This window comes from Neolamprologus brichardi, chromosome 12 (genome assembly GCF_056152115.1).
Source record: "Neolamprologus brichardi isolate AB-2024 chromosome 12, ASM5615211v1, whole genome shotgun sequence".
Taxonomy (NCBI): Eukaryota; Metazoa; Chordata; class Actinopteri; order Cichliformes; family Cichlidae; genus Neolamprologus; species Neolamprologus brichardi.
This window is the reverse complement of record NC_142115.1, coordinates 31,062,004-31,080,929: the sequence shown is the minus strand read 5'-3', so window position 1 is coordinate 31,080,929 and position 18,926 is coordinate 31,062,004. Positions and strand designations below refer to the sequence as shown.

The window sequence follows — 18,926 nt, the reverse complement described above, 5'->3', positions numbered from 1 at the left end:
GACGACACATATGCAGCGCGTGATTAACTCCTTAACACAGAGTTTCCACTGTTTTTCCTTCATGAAAGAAGCGCTTGTCCCCCCTTCCTGAAGGAGCCAAACTGACAGTCCCCTGGTTCCCTCAGGGTCTTTGAAGAGCCGCTATGACCGAATGACTGTGAGAACATCCGCAGTACTGTGTAGCCTAACAGCTGAGACTTAAAAGAATGGATAAAATAAAAGTGGATCTGTTAAGGAGAATACAATACATGATGTATTACAAAATGTATACTTCTTTACCTTGTTGTTTTTCTAGTGGACTGTACACTGAAATCAGGCAATAGAAAAAGAAGCCAATAGGAGGTCAGGAGATGCAAAACGGTATACAATGATTGTCACAGGAAACTGATTCAATGAGGACTGTTTTTAAAGCTCTCTATAGCTACATGTATTGCTTTTTTATTCCAAAGAAGTAAATGAGGAAAAACCAACCAAATAATCATACACAAATGAAAAACAAATCAAAACTGCTATGAAAGAACCACAAAAGACAAAATACACCTTACAGTCAGTAATGTTTTCTGCAGCTTTTCAGGCCCTTTTCTACAAAAATGTTCTGTAAGCCAAAAAAAAAAGCACAGACCAGTCAGATAAAAATGGCCATTTCCTAATTACACAACATTATGGTCAAAAGTATATGGAATTGCTTCAGGAGTGGTATTATAGTACGACTGTACAACCCTTTTTGTATGAGTTAGTTTTTTTGCAGGCAATAATAACAAATGGAAGGAACACAAAGGTTATATGGTTCTTCTGCAGCTATCAATGCCATATAATTACACTCTGCGTCATGCAGTTAAGTTTCACATAAACATAACATCAACAGAGAACAATTACAAAGCCAATGTAAACTTGACCGGAGGAAAGCACTCATACTCCAAGTTTGCTTCAGAGCCCAAACTAAGCAACAAAAGAAACCAAAAAAAAGAGAATGCAACATAAAAGTAAATTCAATGATGTCAAGGAAAACATATAGGCACTGAAAAGGTCATATAAGCACAGCTTACAAAGATAATAAAATTTACACAATGTATACAATGTTGAAAAAACAAATCACCAGAGAAATATGTTGTACCTTGATAAAAAACACAAAACAGCAATATTTGGTTCACGAAATTAGCTGAGGGTGCGATGTGGACTTTTCAGACGGAAACACGCCATGGCACGTTGGTATAACTTTCTGCTTATTTTAATCCATTATCCATTATTTATAGCTCAAATTGTGACAGTTATTTTCACGTGTGTATCTTGAAGAAAAATTTAATTTTTCCAGTTTGAGTATTTCACTGCAATACCATTTTTTGTGTATGTATTTTAGGATCAGCAGTTATAATAGAGACTGGCAATAGCATTAGGCAAAAATAGCTTTTTTCACTTAAACCGATCCACAGTTGAGGCAAATTATAAGACCCGAGTACCATCTAGTCTTACAGTCTACACCTTTTTATTTTAGCATGGTTCTGATAGCTTAAGATAATCTGATCCTTTAAGGTAGAAAAGATCTTAGTCAAGATTTAGTTCCAGAAAGTACCCAGGTGGCATAACACAACGTAATTTGAAATGAAAATACCTTTGACGCGATATCAACCTCACTTTTTGACTAAACTGAAAGTACACAGAGACACATGGCAGACTTCTTCTGTAGTCTGATCTGTAAAGAATGCCACTAATGGTGAATATTTGAACAAAACTATATTTTACTTCTGATTAATAGGAGGATAGCATATCATGGTATGCTTTTTTAAAATAAAGCATACAAAACTAAAAATGATTCTCCATCACACAGAAAGTGAATTCAAAGTGAATAATAAGCATGAAATAAAATGAGGTGCGCTTTGGGGTTTCATTTTTGGTTTAGTGGTTTAGCAGATTGAATAAAACATACAGTAAGAGCACATTATGTTGGCTTGGGTTAAGCAGAAGTATGGAAAAGCCATGTATATGAAATAGCTGAACAAAGGAGAACAAAAGGCTGAAAATCCCTAAATACTTTATTTCTGTATGGAAAAGGAAGCAGTAATAACGCTCAAAGCGGAATTAAATCTATCTCATAAGTACGGATAATTTCGTTAGATGATTCTAAATGTAGTATTTCACGTGTACCTGTGTGTCAAAATTTCAAATTTAGATGTGAAGAATAACATCGTCAAAAGCTTGGAGAGTAAAATTTTATAATTTAAGATGAACTTTCTTTTGCTAGAGATGCTGTTCTGCAGCAAATACAGCATAAATTAAAGTGTTTCTTTTAAGAATCAACATCAAATAGACCCATATCTAAAATACATAAAAGAGATGAGGATTATATCCTAAACTAATTTAGGTGCAGATCTGTATTCCTGTGTGCTGGTACATCTAATTGGGGAAGAAAAAAAAAAAAGTAGCTTGGTATACTCTGAGGACCAGTTTTTGATTATTTTTAGTACATTTAGTACCTGTGGAGAGCATATATAGAATAGCTATTTTTCTGACACCTGGATGGAAAATTAGTTATCTAACCTCAACAGCAATTCATATTCAATTTCGTAAATATATCTGAAGGCAAATATGAGGCGGTCAAACAGTAAAATAACAACAAACAGTAAAATTATATCAATTTAATCCAATCACGCTAAGTCTGTGGCTGCAAGGTCACGTAGGAAAAATGTGTTTTTGCCTAATTCGGTACTCCAGTCATGAAATTATGCAAATTAAATTTTGGATAACCTGAAATCCTAACACCAAGTTTTGTGTCACACTATAGGTGTGTCCAAGTTCAGTGGCCATGTTCTTGAAAGGATGTAAAGCCTTATTTTTGGTTATGTTATGACTTCACTTCCTGTTTGAAGATTCTGATTGACTGCAATAAACAGGCACTGAAAAAACCTCACGACTTTTGGTGTATAGTTATCTCTACGCACTTGGTGAAGGTAGGAAAAAACAAAAAAATATTAATAAAGCGCAGTTTTTCAAAAGGGGGTCTCAAGTCCATGGAACTCTTTTGGTTTTAATAAATCAAATGAAAACTCATTGCCCTTAAATTTAAAAAAAATGCATGTAATAACTCATTTACTACTCAGTAAGTTTTTTAGTGTCAATTTTAAAGCCTTTAAAAAAAAAAAAAAAAAATACCACATGACAGATAATGATGACACCATGCTCTGAAGACAACCCAATCCCAAGAACTTCAACTATACCTTTTTAAGAGAAAAAAATGGGGATGTACTTTAACGGTTAAATCTTGCAGTTTGACCAGCTGGTGGTCCTAGAGTGTTTATTCACTGAGATGAAACTTTGAATGGGGACAATTCTCTGCCCCTTTGTACCGAGTTAAATTTTTCAAAACTTTTTATGATACAGTGTAAGGGTTGCCATATAAGCCAGTGGTAGAACTGAAAGAAAAAAAATCTTATGGATGTTTATGGATGTCTAAGCATATAAGCAAAGTATAGTGGTGGACATACTGCAGAGTAAAAGAAATGAATGAACTTTGGATTATGCTTTTGCACCACTGTTCTCACAGTTGTGTCCAGTTTAGGCACAGGTTGTGGTGTGAGGTTGATATATAGTTGTTTAAAAAAAGGACTCCTGAAATGAATACAATGATGTATATAGGTTATTATAATACACCTTACCAATATGACTCAACTGTTCCTCTTGATTTAAAGCACTTCTTATTCTTGACTGGTCCTGGATTCGCCCTAAACTCAAACAGTAAAATTACAATTCCTTGACCGAAAAACTATGTTGTGGTTAAACTTCCAACAAATTTTAGTCTTTTGCAAATCCATCATAAACTTTGTGCAATTTGTAGTTCAAAACACTTATTTCACAACCTGTGGTGGCATAATAGCTGTCTTTTGCTGTGGTGTTTTACTTTCAGATGTATCCAAAGTACCTTCCTTTCCTTTCTTCCTGGGTGGTTTTTTTATGGGAGTCTTCTTTGGTGTAGGATCCAGTGGGTCCCCTGTCCTGGAGCCGTTCAAGTCCTGCTTTTCCGGGCTCTTGGCTTCAGGGGTCCCAAGGTTGGTTTTTACAGGTGCCACCATTTTCTGTAGGCTACTTGAGGTGGGCAGCTGGGGTTTGGTGGAGCCTTGCTCAATCTGGCTCAATCCAGTGGAGCCGGTTCTTTTGGCTTTCTGTGGAGGTGTGGGCTTCTCCCGGTTTGCCCTTGGTGTGGAGAGACCATTGGTCTTTGTCAGCCCTGTTCCCTCATTCCTGTTGATGCTTTGGGTTTTTTCCTTGAGCTGAGCGGCAAGCAGCGTAGCAGCCTCTGAGTTCATATGAGGATGGATGACCTTTGGGCTCTTGGGTGGCTCCTTAGGGGTCTGCTTTGAACTATCAACACTTTTCTTTTCAGGCGAGGAGCAGTGAAAATTACTTATCTTCTTGAGGGCACTCTGAACAACACCATTGATGTGCTCCATGTGACTGGGACTGCCGTGCTCATCCCCAGACTTTTTACCTCGCAGAGGTTTGTGTTTTTTAGGGGAGCCACTGGCATCTGCCTCCTGCCCCTCCTGTATCTTCTGTCGGTCATGATGCTTTTCCTTTATTCTTTGCCACTCTTCACTCTTAGATGAGCCATCACTTGAACTTCTCTTTTTCTCCTTTGACACTGCAAGTGCCTTAATTCCCCCCTGCTGCTCAGGCTGGGGAGACCCTGTGGTATTCCCGTGTATCCACGACACCTTGGGTTTAGTGGATGGGTCTGGTGGCCGTGGTTTGGGCTTGCCAGGTGAAGGCGGTGGCTTCCCATTGCGCTTGGCCTCTAATATAGGAGTGCCATCTCTATCCTTGCCACTGTTCTCATCCTCCTTCGACTGCTTGGAGAGGCGAGCGACCAAGGCATACTGTGGCTCACTGCCTTCTGTTTTGGTTACACTCGTGTCTTTCAGGGAGGTGTATTCACCAGCGTCATCTTCATCAGGGACAGATTCTGGCTTCTCTGCTGCAGGGCTGGGGCTCCGCTTGTCATTCATGGATTCTGTGGATCATTGGCAGATCAAGAGATGCTACTCAAAAATGGTGTTTGTTTATTTCAATCCTGATTATACGTGCTGTTGCAGCATTACATATGATCTGATATGTGATATCATCACTACGCTTACTGCATGTTTGCTGTTGTTCAGTTATACTGAAAATAACTGGGTCAACTCGGCAACTTGATGATCTTACTCAAAATCCATTTTTGTAAAGAGACCCACATTGAAGAGAAACAGACTAAAATTGGCTAAAGCATCATTTGCAATTTCATAGTTCAAGATTAGAAACTGACAGAATGGGTCTTTTCCACCAAACTTTAAGGATTTAGTCACTGTTTGGAATGTGTGCAATATGCTGACTTGGCCATTCCATTTCCTGTTTATGCTCTTCTTGTTCTCAAAGAAGAATCTAAATTTAAATGGCATAAATGCCAACTATTATGTAGCTATTAGAGAAGTGAGTGAGTCACTGGATAGTCACATTGGGGAATATGATTATCTCGCATGTGTGTCCATACAAGATAGCTGAACTGTTTGTTTTTGTTGTTTTTTTTACACGATTACTCACCTTCATGCGGAACACAGTAAACTGGCCCCTCATCTCCGCTCTCAAAAGAAGAGAAGGACCCCTGGGATGACCAGGAGGAGGGGGAGTGCTGTTCAGCCACAGAGGGGGGCTCAATGAAGCTGCAGTTGAAGGTGTTCTCTGGGTCATGGTGGGCTACTGAGAACAAAAAACAAATGCAAAAGTCAAAAGGTCAGTCAGAGGTTTTTTTCACTGTGTTACAGGACAAACAGTCTGCTCTTACTCAGTCTCACATCAAAGTTGTAGAAAGCATTGGTTTAACTAACTCTGTAGAAAAATTGGTTTTACATGTGAGCTAACAAAGGCTCTGACATTATGAGTTTCTAAAAGCAAATGGTGATATTTTCATACCCATTCATAATTTATTAGCTGGAGCTGAATTCCCACAGCTGACGACATTCAGATTTTCTTTAGAGTTTGCTTGGAAAATCTTAACCAACAAACAACACTCTTTATAATATACAGTATACTAATAAAGAGCTGAATGGTAAGATAAAACGTTGCAATGTTATGTGGTTGCTTATTGTCTCTGCTGGGCTTTTCTAGTATTTTGTGGGTTCAGCAAAATGAACCACAAATGGGTTCTTCATCGTCATCTTCCACTGAGTCCTCTCCCTAACAATAAGTAGGTCAAGTCATGTTTCCCTCTCACAATCTCCCTTTCGCTCTCTCATTCTTCTGTCCTCAGACACTACAGCATTCTGCTAACCCTTCAGTCTCAGGACAGCTGCGCTTTCTGAAGGGTACTTAGGCTTAATCTTCCCATCTGGTGTGAACCGGACTAAACCGTACTGGGTGTTAACTTGCATGACCGGCCACATCAGATGCTCCTGTTTATATTCCTGATGACACATGGGTCCATGCGTTTGTTTAGACCTTAGATAAACCATCTATGGAAGGAATCCCCTAACTACCAGGACACTGGCCAAGACTGGCCTAAAACGATTTGCTAGTTTAAGAGATCTACAGCTAGATTTTTGCAGCCTGACTTGCAGAAATGTATCTCTCTATATTCTTGCTGCATTTGTATTAGTGTTTGATATGGATGCACTTTTAAAATGTCACAAAAGAAGAAAATCCAGCAGATTATCTGCTTAGATGCTGTTTTTATATTCTCCCATTATAGCAAACAAGTCTGGTTTACCTGTCACCCTAAACCAGTCTGAAGTTTATTCTCTTGCCTCCCATGTGAATCCATGTGGCGGCTCACACCATGTGACTTTCTGTTGAGCTTTTTGTGCTTTGAACTTTTTCTCCAAAAACAACATGATTGAGTCATGTTTTCCCCTTTAGTTTGCTGGGTTTTATCTGAATTTCTAGTTTCTAATTTAATTTTACGTTGCCCCTTTCAATCTGTTTTGAACCTCAAGGTTTTGCCTTAGATATATGACTCACTTGGTTATTTTTACATTGATCTAAAATGGTTCCTTATAAGGTTTCCTTCTTTCATCAAAACAAGAAGTCTAACTCCCTGAACAAAATATTTGATTTTGGGGTTCTATTGTCTTGTTTTATGCACTGAGGGGTGAATGTCAAAACAGTTGCAACATGTCTGTCTCAACTACTTGTATATATAAAGAGGTCACAAGATAGTACTTTTAAACACAGAGGACTTACATTTCCATTATCATTTTAAGATATCCCCATAACAATTTGCTATCTCTATATTTTATATTAATTTATTTATAAAAATAAATCTGAAGCCAGAATGGAACTTCAATGTAAGATCGAAAACTATTTATGCTTAAGTAAATATTTGAATTATACAGGAAAAAAAGCTATTGTATATGTCTTTTCCACCACTTGTGCAGGGTCCTCATAGTGTAGCAACAGGCAGACAGGCACAGACTGAAGGGCAAAGGAATGTAGAATGGCAAAGATTTCAGTCATGTTAGTCAGCGATCTAACACATGGGCATTTTGCAAGTGATGTATGCAACGATGAACAACTGCTGTCCTTAAAAATTGCTTGGTCCAGACTGTGAGTCTAGTAAGGAAGATCGCTATGCTGACTAGACGCCACTGTGATCCCTCTGTGCATGAAGGCCAACACACAACAGGGTATTATTGACCCATCTCCACAACAGAACTCCACCACCACAGTTGCTCAGTAGGGTGGTGGAAGTCTAGAGGATACAACAAGAAAGTTGATAGATCAAACACCTGGTCCATCTCTAGAAAACTGTGCACTGAATAATAATATGATTCACCAGTAATAACAGTAAATACTTCAGCCTAAAACAGCATGGACCCATGTTGCAATGTTGCATGTAAATTCTCATATACAGAGCCAGCGTACAGCCTACAGCCATTTGGACACTTCTGTTTTAAAAGAATGAATATATACAGGAGTATAAAAATAACTGGGTCATTCTAGTAAAAGCCAAAGTGTGACTTTGAGAAAATATTCTGACTTTTTGATTAGATAACTCCCAACTACACTGTGAGTATTGCAGCAAACACATTTGCAATACCAGCCAAACTCTGCCCGGATAAATAAAGAAGAAAAAAAGCAGCTGGTCTTAGCATCCGTCCATGAGGAAGCGTTTGGATATAGAGGAGGCAAGGAATGCCAGACATACACGAATGTGCAGGGTGTGGAGTAAATATGCTTAGAAAGGAATGTTAAAATGCAAGCAAACAGCATTAGTTTCACCAAGAGGGAAATAGGTGACAGTGTGTTTATATAGTTTTTTTTTTATTGAGTCTAACTTTTCTAGGACTAAATAACTCCTTTAATTCATCCCTGACTTCTAAAATGTAGGTCCCATGCTGATAAATATTGCATTTTTCAATTTCAGGAAAATAAAGACAGTCTTAAAAGTCTTATATTAAAAAAAGCAGGCATGTGGAGGCATAATGTAAAAGATTTTCATTTAGGGTACTGTGGTTCAACTTCCATGTGTTTCCAGATGTTTATTTAGCTTAATTTTCATTGATTGTTTATTATTGTTTATAAACATACCATTTCAAAACATTGACCACATTAGATATTTCTCCACCATGTTCTGCTTTATCAGACACATTTGACTGATAGGACAGCAAGAACTTAAATGGCAAATATAGGCTGACTATAAACATTTTTAAATACTACAAACAAACTGAAAATTGAATTTAGTTTCATGGGAACTTAATTTTTAGGTGAGAGCCAACACCCCCCCAGCCCCCATCTCCCCTACCCCTGTTTTATTATCATTTGGTCTTACCACATCTGTTGCCACTGACCCTGATGTGGATAAATCACACTTCTGACACTAGCTGGGGTAAATTCGACCACTTCCTGTTTCCAGCCCTATGGCCCCCCTCTGGAATGTGTGTTTGTGTGTTCTGTGTGCAGGACTGTGCGGCTTCAGTCGGAGCTGGAGTTTCTAAATGTTGGCAAACCATGCTTCTGTGAGTAGCACAAATGCAAGCAGGGTAGCAAAGATTTATGCAGGACAAACGAAGGAGAAGATGAAGGGTGGTATGAGGGTCTGCCTTCAAGTCTGACTGCAACATTTTTCACATTTACTGTCTAAAACTGTTGAAACTTTAGTTTTTCAAGGCCTAAAAATAGATTTTTCTTTACTTGCATTCTTAAGAAATCATTTTACCTACATGATTTGAACTTACTCACAAATAAGCATTAATGTCCCATAGGATGACACAGGCAACACAGTCCATGTGTTGTATTTTCAAATGAGGCATAATGTGGACAGATTATAGTTTAAATAATCAGTTGGAAAAATGAGAAAGCACATGCTGCTCAGACTTGGAAAAGAAACCAGGTCATTATGATTTAACCCCTTATGCACTACACTGACTTCAAAAACACGTTTTAAAGCATCTGTCTTTTTCAGAAAACACAAATTAAAGTAAGGTTGGGAACATCTGTGTCACTGACCAGCCATATATGCTTTTAGTCTGCGAAATGTGACAAAATACAGAGAGATGATTGGATTGACAGATTAACTAATCATTTCAGAATCAGAAAATGTCAGGATAAGTCAGTGTCTTGAAAATATTGGAAATTCCATTTAACAGCGCAGCAAACATTGCTTCTGCTGTCTGATATGATGCAAAAATGAATGTATTTATTGCTTAGGTAATGGGAAATGATTTGATAACAAACCTTAGTGTTTTAAAATTTAAACAACTCTAAATCCGAAGCAAAAATAGCCATAATACGTCAACTAGTCTGACGTCTGTAGAAAAGCAAAACAAAAAACGAAAAAAAACCCCCAAAGACTGGGGTCACAAACACATCTGTCACACACCACGAGACCTCCACATGGAGCAGCAGAACTACAACGTCCACCCAAACAGTGCAGCCTTTGATAGCTCGTCACTCACCACCACGTGGGGCCCCCAACAACCACTGGCTTTCTTTTTAATAACACAGCCTCCTCCTCAGCACAAGAAAAAATATTCTTGTGAAGAAGATGATGGAAAAGAGTAAAGAAAATAGGGAGAAAAAAGCCCAAGTTTAGGGTCGTAATAATATGAACACATGGCATTTGGCAGTGCCAAGAATAATAATGGGCTTTAAAACCAGTGCATTCTTTTCAAATGAAACCTCATACTCGCCTGGCAGCCACCATACACTTTTCAACCCTATTCATCTTCTAGGCAGCAGCCTAAGGTAGCACTGAAAGAAAATGCTTACACTGATTGACAGACATTAGCGTCATTGTCTACATGACGTTAAAATTAAAAACATTTGAAAGCACTGATAGCCACTAAAACACAGCTTTTATACCATCTACGTATACTGCTTACACAGAATATCATTACATTCACTGGCTTTTACTGAATCTAATAAAAATACACATTTTAGCAGACTGTGCAAGAATCAAAGACAAAGATTAAGAGAATACAGAAGCTTCTGGTAGCACTGTGGTGGTATATGAGAAATAGTTTTCGGGCTCACCGACTACTTTGGGCAGTTTCTGTCTCTTCAGTGGAATACGGGGAAGTTTAGTGCTGATTCTGCTGAATCGTCCACACAAGATCCGTTTGGCTTTTTTGCTGTTGAAAAGGGATGACGCCATGGAAATCCAAATGAATCATTCAAACTAGGCATTTTAAACCTGGCCCTCTGCCTCTTTTGAGGGCTCAGGGACTGCTCATATTGCAATTCACAATATAATGTCAATATATAAAAGCTCTTGAAATACAATTTATGTGCATTTATTAATTTAACAACCTGTGAGAAAAGGTACAAAGAAAATATTTTTCTCTGTTTTTATAACCAGGGCAGGCCTCCTAATAGAAACCCAAGCCCCTAATGTGGACCGCTGAGGTGAAGGCACCTATCTGTCACTCACTTGTGGTTGTCTTTGTGCCGACAGAGGCAGCAGCAGCACAGCAGTGAGAGGAGGACAATCAGTAAAAACGAGACCAAGGTCCCAGCTGCAATCACACCCATCCGCTGGTTGGGCTCTGAAAGACAAAATGCAGGGAATGGTGGGTGTGCCACAATGTGTTGGTGAAATCTGAATGCCAGTTTCAACAAATAGCTCTCTCAGTCATAGCTAAAACAAAAAAAGCGTGGCATGTAGGACATTATTACGAATTAATATGAAATCGCATTGAAGATACCATAATATAGCGTTTAACTCGTGTATTTATTAATCTGGCAGATTTGACAATAACTGTAGATTATAGCGCTGCCCCCTTTAAGACCAATTGGGCTTTTATTGTTGATTTTCTGCAATTAGCTTCCTCCTCTCACACCCTCTTTGTTATAGACCCTTCATCATAACTCAAAGATTTATTAGCATTCCTCCCATTTGAAGTTTGATACACCCCAAAGACAATCAGTAGTGTATTATACAGTTATGGACAACATTTAGTATTGGGAAAGAGAGACAAGCACCAGAAGAGAAGTAACACATAGGAGTAAAAAAGCAGTGAGCCTCGAGTTTTACGCTGTCACATACATCTCTGGTTGTTGGGTGGTCTGTCCTTGACATGTTGTGACCCTCAATTTGGAATGGAGTTGAGGTAAAAGTAGCAAAGGGTTAGTTTATCACTGACCAACTTGCCACCACCCATCACGTTCACTAGCCAAAATTCATGCAGTCTTTGTGTGTGATATTCTCCACGTCTGCCTCCAATAATCTCTTTCCAAACAGTATTTTTTCTCTATTCTCTGTATCCACTCCAGTTTCTCATTTTTCTTTCCTTTCCTCTATCCCTTTCTTTTTTCTTCCTTCCTTTCTCTCTTCTGCGGCTGGACAGGAACAGAGCCAACAAACACAACCATAAAAAGGACACCGGTCTAGGTCTGGAAACACAATCAAGGCCCTTTGGTGTCCCACTACACACACTGACCTAAATAGATGTATTTGTTGCTACTCAGCATATACAGCCAACTATTAGAAATTTAATATGCAGGCAGTATTGCTGGCATGTAATTTACAGATAAACAGTTCAGAGCATTTGAATTCTTTTGGTGTGTACAGTATAAAGTAAGAAATATCTGTTCAAGTTTGGAGAATAAAAAAGCCCCACTAGTTTTTGACATACTCGCTAACCGCAACACATCAGTTAGCTCTTAAAAAACTAAAAGTAAAAATAAAGATTTTCTTACGGAGATAGCAGGCACCAGACACAGGATCACAGTTCTTGTCATGGCAAGAGCATGTCTGGTTACAGTTGATTCCATACTGGCCAGTTGGACAGGTCATATTGCAGCTTGACAACAGAGAAGAGACAGAAAACATCTGCTTAATGTTGAGTCTGAGTAACCAGTATGTTACATGGAACAAAAGAAGAAAGAAAGGGATAACTGGGATTAGCTCCATATCCCAATCGTTTCTGCTGTGTTTGAGAGAATTTTGCTTTTTTTGTTCCTAATTTTTATTTCATTAGTTTAAACAAATGCAGATAAGTCCACAGATATATAAATGTGCTACAAACATTATATAACCACATTCAACCCTTTGCCACTGCATAATGTACAGCTGTCAATGGTATAAACAAGGCTGTTTTTATCTTTGAGGTGTCGTTTAACTTACTATGTGCCATAAAACCCGGGGTCACAGAGGCACTCTCCGGTAACAACATGACAGATGCCATTAAAACAATGACTGCAGTTGTTTTCACAGTTCTCGCCATATGTGCCATTGGGGCAGCGCACCTCACACCTATCACACACAGAAAGAATGTCTTGATTACACATAATGTAATTTTAAAGCTTAGAAGTATGAGTCATGGTCATTACCACAGTGCCAGAAATAGTCTCGTAATAGCTAGTAGTTAAATATTTAAAAGGAATACTAAACAACAAAACAGCATGCTCTTTTCTTTACACATTTGCATGTGCGCACGTGCGTGTGTGTGCGTTTTATTTTTTACCTGTCCCCAATCCAGCCAGGGTTACAGTGCGGACACTTGCCATAGATGGGCTCACAGTGGTGACCATCTTTACACGTAGGACACACTTCCTGGCAGTTTTCACCAAAAAAGCCCTTGGCGCAGACCTGATCACACCGAGTCCCATTCCATCCTCTCTCACATGTAATACAGCTTCCTCCTGTCACTTTACAGGGCTGCTGGCCTTTGCAGTGCCCACACCTGGTGGCAGCCAATGAAACACAGAGTTTTTTTTGTCTGCTCTTATGTAATGAGACAGCTCAGTGATCAAAATCTTCATGAAACCAGCTGTATTAGTTTGCTTTAGATTCCTGCTCTAATCATTTGAAGGCGATAAACACTGAACCGTAGCAGTACTTGAAGCAATTGTACTGCACGTTTCTTGTGTTGTGACAATGATTGTGGGACAATGTGAATACCATTACCTCCTGAATACCAATTTCCATTGAATCTCGCTTGGGCATTGTTCCATTAAATTAGATAGACATGTTTAGATTTAAGATTTTAGATATTAAATCCTCTAAAACCCACAGACCTGCAGTATCACATGTACCAGGCATGGAAACTCAACATTATGCATCTGAAAAGCTCAGAATTTCCTGTTTAAATAATGGTACACTGCTTTCTGCCTACTTTTTAAAAAAAAAATATAATCCCACCTGATCCTGCAGTTTTGACCATAAAATCCAGCAGGACATGGCTCCCTGCAGAACTTCCCACGGTACCCAGGCAGACAGGTACATGAACCATCAGCCTGGTTACACTTGCCATAGAGGCACTGGCAGTTTCGCTCACAGCGTGGACCCCAAAGCCTCTCCCTGCACTGGCAGCGTCCCGAGAACTGGTCGCATGGTGAATTGTTACAGTTACACTGGAGTGCACAGTTCCTCCCAGTCCAGCCAGGGTTGCACAAGCATCGCCCTGTCATCACATCACAGATTGAATTGATGCTGCAGTAGCAGTTGTTGTTGCACTGAGGACCCCAGAAGCCAGGATAGCATGTGCATTTTCCTGTTTCTTGGTCACACTTGCCCTTCTGGCAAAGGCAAACATTCTCGCATTTAGGTCCCCAGCGATTGTGGTTGCAGGTGCACTCGCCGGTCAAATCATTGCACTGGCCATTGGGGTAACAGTGACATTCTCCCTTGCAGTCTGGTCCCCAGTACTCTGCAGGGCATTCTGTTAAAAGACAATGTAATCAGAAAAGTTCTTACAGAGTCTAAGACTACAAATACTAGTAAAACTGGAAGGTTGTACTTCGGCGCAGTAGTGCTTTGAGCTACAAACACTGACATTGGAACTTTGTGTAAAAGCATGTTATGATAACTAATGTTACATGCCAGGAGATGTGGCTTTGCTTTTGGTGTTCTTTTTATCTTTCAGGTGTCAAGCCTCCACCTATTGGCCAGTTCAAAGTTGATTGGCATGTGTCTATTGGCTGGTCTGGGCACAGTTGGCCAATCACTCTCCGAGGATCACTACAAATGAGCAGCTCCCTGGCCAGCTGGTGGCTGCTGGCTTCGGCTTTATGACAAACATTTGCGAACAGGCTTCTTTGTATTGTGTGTGGTGGGAGGCTGGACAGGTAAGCTGGGGTACCCTATACACTGGTTGCAGGTTTTAATCTGTTAGTCACACTAGGTTATGTGGTTGATGCCACTCTTGTATGTTTTCACTGACCTTTTGTTGAGTAGCTAGGTAGGCCTTTTGTTTTGCATTTTTCATTTTAGTTAGGCCCTGGAAGCTATCGACCTCTTTTTGTTTTATTAATTTCTTTGATTTGGATTAACCGCCCAGTCCTCCTCCCGCACCTCTTTTCTTTTGTAACACTAATTTGAGAGAAATATAAGAACTAGCTGATGCATAAAGAATGCCATTTATTATACATGTATTTGGTCATCATCCAAAATCTTGAAAGTACATGAATTCTGAATACCTGCTTTTTTGGACTAGCCTTTGCCAACTTTTTAAGATATTTGTTGTGTCAATAAGCAATATGTTGAAAAACTGACTGCCGAGGGTACTATACTGGAACATTTATATTTAACATGTAAAATGTATTTGCTTAATACCAGGAATGACACAAAATGAAAAATAAAGTGAGAAAAAAAATTCTTACTGGTGTTACAGCTAGCTCCAAAGTATCCATGACGACAGCGGCATTCATTTGGCCTGACACACACCTCATTGTCCTTGCAGGTGAAGTTGCCTTCACAGAGGGCTGAGGTGAAAAGTATAGGCCATATTATTCTGTTGGTGTGCACAATGAGCCATATGACATACTGCCAAATGTTAGCTGTAAGTGTGGTACATACGTGTCAGACATTCAGTTCCTAGCTGCCCCCATCCACTGCAGCACACTGGTGTTGATGATCTGGGGAGGGGGGGGTTCAGAATGAAAGGGGGGGAAGATGAAACACTTGATTAAAATAAAGTAAAACAAATATATCAAGTGACAACATTCACACAAAGTTCCTGCTTCTTTGGCTTTGTGCTTCTTACTGATGCAGCTGTTGCCAAATTCCGCAAATGCAAGTATGGCACCATGCATTACACATATGCTTAGCACATTGTTGTATAATTACCTCAATATGCTTCATTCCAATTTCTACGAGACACATACACTCAAAAGCTACTAGCTCTGGAAGCTCTACAGGCTTTTCCGCCTCCCCCAGCCTGTGATGCAGTGTGAATATTCAGAGGCAAAGTTTTGCAGACAAGTATTGGGCCTAACAGGAAAGAACGGCTGCATGTCCTCTTCCTCCCATGCCGGTGACCTCTGTGGGGCCCCTGCAACACGTCAGCTTGCCCTAAATTGTTTGAAGATGGCAGTTTGTGTTCAGTTGATGGGAAGGGAGTAGCACAATCCTATTATCCTGCCAAAACCGGCACGTGTTCAAGATCATTGGTCAAACCTCTGAATTACTTGACTTGAATGAAAGGAAATTTTCCAAAGAATCTCTTTGTTTCCTATTTCATACAGTTTTGTTTAGATTTTTTTTTGTTTGTTTGTTTTGTGTTTTGTTTTTTTCAAGTGTGCCACACCAAATTTGGACAAACTGTAATCAACCCTTTATAATTGACCCTTTGTTAACCATTAACATTAATCCAATCCATGCCAGAATGCAGAAGGAGAAATTACCTTCACTGTTTAATGGAATTAATTTGGTCTTTACATGCTGTGTGCCTTTCATTACCACAGAAAGAATGCATGTACTGCTTTCACAGACTACCTCAATTGCTGCTTTTTCACTGATTTGAAAAGAAGATTTCTGCATTAGTGCTGAAAACACCACAAAGCCAGCAACCTTTTGCATTCTCAAAACACTGTTAGGAACACTTGAAGCTAGAAAAAAATGACTATTGAGGGCACCGGCAAATGATTTTAGGATGTATTGCCATTAAAGCCAGATTCAGCAGTTGATTTTCCACTATGAGGAGACATATTGGAAATGCTGACTAGTTGTGATAAATAATGAACTACTTCCCTCTATTCATATGATTCAGGGCTATAAAAGTAGAACAATAAATGAATAGTGTGTGTGGGGAGGGGGGGGGGGACAATTTAATGGTGAGTTCAGTGTCATGAATGTTGAAAAGTGCAAAGAGGGGCAAAATATCAACCTTGTAGAGCAATAGAGGTCATGTACAGCATGCTGAAAACTTCATAGAGCATAACAATACTCTAGGCCAGAATTTCCTTTCTGGCAAATGACAACGTTTTGCCCAGTGAGGCAAGATGACAGCACAACTTTAGCTTTTGAAGAGCAGCTGCTCATGACTTTCTTTCTGAGTGCACAGGAAAATACAGTGTGTGGCTTTTCAGATAAGCTATTTTCCCCCCTCTCTCGCTCTCTTTTTTCAAATAAGCTATTTTTGGTCCGATAACATTTTCAACATAAGAAAAGTGATAACTTTTAAGCTCATCCATCCTAAAGTAATCAGCTACAAGTACATGGTTACTTATCACACATTGTTTAGAACATACTGGAAAATGATCCCTGGATTACATTTGCTGTTTCTGGCCTACCACAATTTACACAATTCAAAACATCAGTTCGAGCTTGGATACTGCAGTCAGCAATTATGGGCTTGGATGTTTTTCTTTTACACAAGTTACTGAAAGGCTCAGGAGATCACCAAAAAATGCCTTTAGGATCACTTACTTTTGCTTTTATGACAGGATTTTAACCTAAATCCTATCAGTTTTGCGTTTCATTAACTCTTCCAAAATCTTGTTCTTAAAAGTGCATTATCAACCACACTATTAAATAGTGCCACGAGTGCTGTAAGGGTCTGTGAGAGCGCCCTCTTCAGAGCAACAAAAACATTTCGGTTCCAGATGTAGCACACACATCTGTATAGCTATGCTTTTCTTCAGTGGACTCCTCCTCTTGCTATCTTGCTATGGCTACACTGAACAGGGAGCGCGTTATATGTAAGGGAGAGGGGGTAGTGGGTCGACGTGACATAATGCATAAAAAACAAAGTGTTTCTAAGATCTCCTGACCTAAAATACGTATCTTTTAAATACTAAAGACGGCGGATGGCTTCACAAAATATTCGGCGACTTTGGAGGACCACTATTTACGCACAAGGCCACCAATGGAAACGTCAAATGTATAAAGTTACGCATTTTTCCACAAAACAAGAAATAAAAAATACTTTGAATAACTACTTATTTCCCAACTCTAGCGGAACTTTTTTGAAAGAAGTTCCCATCCCCCCGAAAATGGAGAATAAGAAGCAAAAAATGTCATCTTATTGCAAATCTTATTGTACAAGCTGGTTTGCAGTAACAACAAATCGAATAGCTCCCAGTTTTCCCCCTGCATGCTTACCCGGGTACTTTGCACACATTCCTGCCTTTGGGGTTGAGTTCTTGGCTGAAACCGGAGCAGAAGAAAAGACAAACCAACGCAAGAAAAGTAAAAGAGTTCTTTACTTCCATTGTACAAGCAGCAGCATCCTTCTAGACGCCGTATTTACGCCGCATTACCCTCATCCAAAAGTTACGACGGCTGGGTTTCAGTGTTCTTTGCACACTCCAGTTTCTTTAATGCACATAAAACGAAAGCGCATCCCTTTTAAATAGGCTAATAAATCCTTAAGGTGTTTTAAAAAGTCTCGCCACCACCTACGCCATCGAGAAACTTTCCAAAACTGACCAACGACGGCAGCTCCAACCGCAAAGGAGAAAAAGTCATAAAGCCAAAGTTGCAATCGCAGTAGTCTTAGTGAACGTCTTTTCTCCTGTTGTGTTACTTATTCCTTGAAAGAGGTCATAAGCCACATGCCTCCAGACTCAAAATGAATCAAATATTTTTTTCTCTTGCCAAAATGTGTCCTCGGAGCTTCTGGGAATGTGTAGACTGTTGATAATCTTTACAAAAACTAAAATTAAAATAAAGCAGAGTGTCACTATGTCGCTTTTGTTCCTCTCGAAGGAGACGCGCTTAATCCTTAACTTTGGTCCTCTCTTGCGCTCTCAGGAGTGGCAGAAGGGAAATTCCTGATTTGTTACTCTATCTTTGGCTCAGTGCGCCATGCGTGAGCCACCAAATTTACATAAGCCTGTGCGCAACAGGGTCTGATTGAAGGAGAAGGGTTAAAAAGAAATAAAGAAAAAAAATATTGTGCTCCGTTCTTAGATTTTAACAAACAGTAGAGGTAATTACCTATATTGATGACATTTAGTGGAAATATTATATTTATTAACAAAAGTTATGTACATAGATCATCTTAGACGTTGACTTATCAGATTTATAAATATAATTTATAGAAGACTACGCATTTTAACCAAACCGTATTTTAAAGTAGTTTATTTTATTTATTTTATTTTTTTAATTATTGTGTGAGCCTTTGTGTGGCGGCTTCAGGGGGCAGCAGTGTATTACCCACAACTGAGACAATAGCTCCCCCATCTGTCAACATGAACGTAGTGATGCTGATAGACAGTACCCTGCATTAAATCCTCTAAGT

The 18,926-nt window shown here is 39.3% G+C and overlaps 1 protein-coding gene across 1 annotated transcript; it reads right to left on the bottom strand.

Annotated features, from left to right (window-relative positions):
* Positions 1–388: 388 nt before the first annotated feature.
* scarf2 (scavenger receptor class F, member 2) lies at positions 389–18,491 on the bottom strand. Its single transcript, XM_006803851.3, has 11 exons — positions 17,786–18,491; positions 15,260–15,318; positions 15,064–15,165; positions 13,604–14,123; positions 12,927–13,145; positions 12,587–12,715; positions 12,160–12,263; positions 10,892–11,006; positions 10,495–10,592; positions 5,569–5,724; positions 389–5,002 (listed from the first exon to the last, which is right to left on the bottom strand). The coding sequence occupies exons 1-11, from the start codon at positions 17,893–17,895 to the stop codon at positions 3,840–3,842; spliced, it is 2,775 nt and encodes a 924-aa protein (XP_006803914.2). The 5' UTR covers positions 17,896–18,491; the 3' UTR covers positions 389–3,839.
* Positions 18,492–18,926: the final 435 nt, after the last annotated feature.

Excerpts from the sequence above, each read along its gene's own strand:
- scarf2 (XM_006803851.3), bottom strand. The coding sequence starts at position 17,895 with ATGGAAGTAAAGAACTCTTTTACTTTTCTTGCGTTGGTTTGTCTTTTC. Across the intron at positions 14,124-15,063 it reads TGGAGCTAGCTGTAACACCA|AATGCCCTGCAGAGTACTGG; the intron begins GTAAGAATTTTT and ends GTCTTTTAACAG. Across the intron at positions 13,146-13,603 it reads GGTCAAAACTGCAGGATCAG|GTGTGGGCACTGCAAAGGCC; the intron begins GTGGGATTATAT and ends GGCTGCCACCAG.